The sequence below is a fragment of the Humulus lupulus genome, chromosome 5, assembly GCF_963169125.1.
Source record: "Humulus lupulus chromosome 5, drHumLupu1.1, whole genome shotgun sequence".
NCBI lineage: Eukaryota > Viridiplantae > Streptophyta > Magnoliopsida > Rosales > Cannabaceae > Humulus > Humulus lupulus.
Genome location: NC_084797.1, coordinates 95,120,474 through 95,123,765, shown reverse-complemented (window position 1 = coordinate 95,123,765; position 3,292 = coordinate 95,120,474). Strand labels below are relative to the sequence as shown.

At 35.2% G+C, this 3,292-nt stretch overlaps 1 protein-coding gene across 1 annotated transcript; it reads right to left on the bottom strand.

Moving 5' to 3' along the window:
* Positions 1 to 579: 579 nt before the first annotated feature.
* LOC133777533 (uncharacterized) lies at positions 580 to 2,654 on the bottom strand. Its single transcript, XM_062217190.1, has 2 exons — positions 1,715 to 2,654; positions 580 to 961 (listed from the first exon to the last, which is right to left on the bottom strand). Exons 1-2 carry the CDS (start codon positions 2,524 to 2,526, stop codon positions 901 to 903), a joined length of 873 nt encoding a protein of 290 aa, XP_062073174.1. The 5' UTR covers positions 2,527 to 2,654; the 3' UTR covers positions 580 to 900.
* Between the last annotated feature and the right edge of the window lie 638 nt (positions 2,655 to 3,292).

Below are 3,292 nucleotides of genomic sequence, written 5' to 3'. Positions count from 1 at the left end.
ATTTGTCCAAATTTGCATGGACAAATAGAATCGAGTCTTGATTCATTTCTCCTTACAATTTTTCCCATATTAATACTTATTTTTCGCTAATATTGTGTCTACGGAGAGGATTAAAGAATATTAATGAGAACACAAATCTGATTTAGCAATTTCCTATATCTGTATTATTTCAGAAAATGAAATATCCAAGTCTAGCTATATTATGATTCTTAACGTGACAAAATTGATTGGACTAATTATTAAGACAACACAATATGACAGAATTGCAAATTAATCCAAAACCAGAAGTTTCTCCTGGACAAGAAAACAACCTTGACAGTAAAATAAGCTGAAATATCCTTTAAAAAAAAGCTGAATTATGGGGATCGAGATTGAAGATATGCTATTGTTCAGAGTGGTGTTGTTTGGCGAATAGAAAAGGTCTAACATTCAAGACCTAAGGACCACTCTTGTTTGTTGTAACAACTAATTAAAAGTTCTCTTTTACCTTTCCCAGTCAGAAATGAAATCAGAGATTTAATGCCACCATCTGCCCACAAGGACTTGATTACTGCAGCCTCATTCATCTTTCAACACTACTTCTCAACATTAGATTTGTTCATTCCATAGCTTCTTTCTAGCTTTTAAAACTCGGTAAGTACACACAATTGAAGCAAAACTAATAAATCATGTATATCTAACAGATAAAGGCTGGAATTGATGGGATCTGAATGAAAGAACAAAAATATAAACCCCATTTCTTTCTTTTCTTTTGGGAAAACTTTATGCTAAGAATATACACAAGACACCATCAATCTTTTCCAGAAATATTTTACCACATATATATAGCTTTGTTGGAAGGAATACTATATATTAGACAAATATATAATAAAATCCTTCACTTGGTTGGAATCCCCTCAATCATTCTGTGTCTTTGCTTCTCTTCTTGCCTATAAACCACCAGCATCCACCTCTTACATGCCTGCATTTACAACATCACCAAGATAACAGTTAGATAATAGGTAAATAAATGGTACATCACATGCTGACCGCATTATAAATTTGAGTTTTTTTTTTTAAAAAAAATTCATTTATATTATTACCCAGAACAACTAGAACTTGACTTGGTTTGGATTTAAAGTCTTCTGTAAATTTCAAACCGAATTCTGATAATTTTCCACAAACTGTTGCTGTCATCTCAAAGCTGCGGTGCTTTCCTATTTTGTAAATGTACAAACTAGAAAGTTCACCCACTTTCTCACGAGATTTCCCTCTTCATATCAATTGTTTACACTCTATCTTTCTTATCTATGCAACTTTTGACCAATTTCACAAGTCTAATTTTTTTTCTTGATCATTTCTAGGTTATACAATTCTTTGCCCCTTTTACCGTACAACTTCCCCAACTAAAACATAATGGACAACTTCATATGCCAGATATTTTAGCCCTACACTTTAGTTAACAGAGGACTGTTCTATTTTTCTTTTCTGGTGTCAGGACTTGAGAATTGCCCAGGTTTTTCTTTATGCCATTAGTTCTAATGATTTTTCAACAAGTTTATGACAAAACCAAATTAACATCAAAACCCACTTAGATTAACATATTTTTTTAATTCTCAATTGATCTTGGAAACGAAAGGTGTAAAAGAAGTTGGGATCTAATAAATAAAACTTAGCATAAAAATCAACTTCATGTTTTATGTGCGTTTCTAGAATAAATCAGAAAGTAACATACCTGCTGCTTCTGCTGCTTCTACTGCTGCAACTGCTGCTTCTGCTGCCAGAACTGCTTTTCATGCTACCACTGTTAAGACTCGATTGATCACCATTTTCACTCTCTCCAGACACTGAAAGTCTCTTCTTCCACCACTCTTTATCCACACCACTATTACTGCCACCAGCTTTAGATCCATCAGACACCAAAGGTTTTGGAGAAACTTTGGAACTGTTATTAACCAAAATGGACTGATCATTTCTGTTCGTCATCATTGTTTTCTTCTTCTTCTTCTTCTTCTGCTTTGATCCAAAAGAAACAGGAAAAACCATTTTTAAAAGAAGCCCTTCATTTTCCATAGTTCCACTTCTTCTCATCTCTTTTCCCTTATTCCCAAAATCACCGTTCCTTTTCTTCTGACTATCGTTTCTTGTTAGATTTGCATTACTCTCCTCGTTGTGCCGAGCTTGGGCCACTACGGGCTGCTCTACGAGATCTCTTAAGGACAGTTCGTAACACGACTCGGGCATGTTCTGAACCATGTCCATCAGCTCCTTCTGACCTCTGGCGATGGCTTGGGTCCGAGACGCCGGCGATAGACTCCGGTAATGTGCTCGCTGGTGATTTGGGCTTCTGGGTGGGCTTGGTGTCGTCCAAAGACGGGGTGAAATGACCCCAGAATCATGGTCTCCATGGTTTCCAGTTGGTTTTGGAGAAGAACATGCATAGTTCATCCTTTCCCACCTGTCATATCTCTGGTCAGTTCTTGACCCAATCCCATCGTGGAAACGAAAAGGATGTTCTTGTTGTGGTTTAAGTCCAGGAGCAAGCATGTTGTGGTTGTTGTTTTCCGGGAAAGATTTGAGGTAACGAAAATGGAAGAGAAAATAATAGTTTGAGGCAGGTTGTTGTTATGGCAATATCTTCACCGACCCTTTTGTTTATTTTAGTTTTTTTTTTTTTATATTATTGTTTATGCTTTCTTATCTAATTTTTTTTCTTGGTAACTAAGTATTTAATGAGGTTTTAATTATGACATAAAGTCAAGGGTTCTAGATGGGATTGGGACGGAGGTAGGCCCGCTCCACTCTCAATTTTCTTATTTATATGTGTCTTTAAATTTAAAGGAGCTTAGGCTTTTGTAAATTATGTGGACCAAAAAGACTGCCTGGTGTCCTAGACATCCTTATTCTTTGTCATTTTATTGACTTTTAATCCCAAAGTATCAAATATCAGATTTTACACATCTAAAGAGAAAGTTTATAATAATTATTGTTTGATTATTTTCTTAAAACTATTTTATGTCATTTCAAAACCTCAAGCTTTAGCTCATAATACATCATTTGGTGCTGAGCAATTATAGGCATTCTTTTCCTTTATTTTATTGCTATATAGAACGTTTGGGACATGTCTTCTTTTTTCCTTTTCAGCCTTATTTATTTGCCACTTGTCTCCATTCCCTCTCTACTTACTGCAGTATGATGGTCAGATATTTTCCATCCCAACACTGTTTTCTCTTATTATTTTGGCATATCTAGAAAATAAAAATTAAACAAACTTTACCATAGCATGTCTCATCGGTTGGGTTGGTTTCATTTT

Bases quoted from the DNA above. Each gene is read 5' to 3' on its own strand.
- LOC133777533 (XM_062217190.1), bottom strand. From the start codon at position 2,526: ATGCTTGCTCCTGGACTTAAACCACAACAAGAACATCCTTTTCGTTTC. The intron at 962-1,714 runs GTATGTTACTTT...TTGTAAATGCAG, and splicing joins AGAAGCAGCAGAAGCAGCAG to GCATGTAAGAGGTGGATGCT.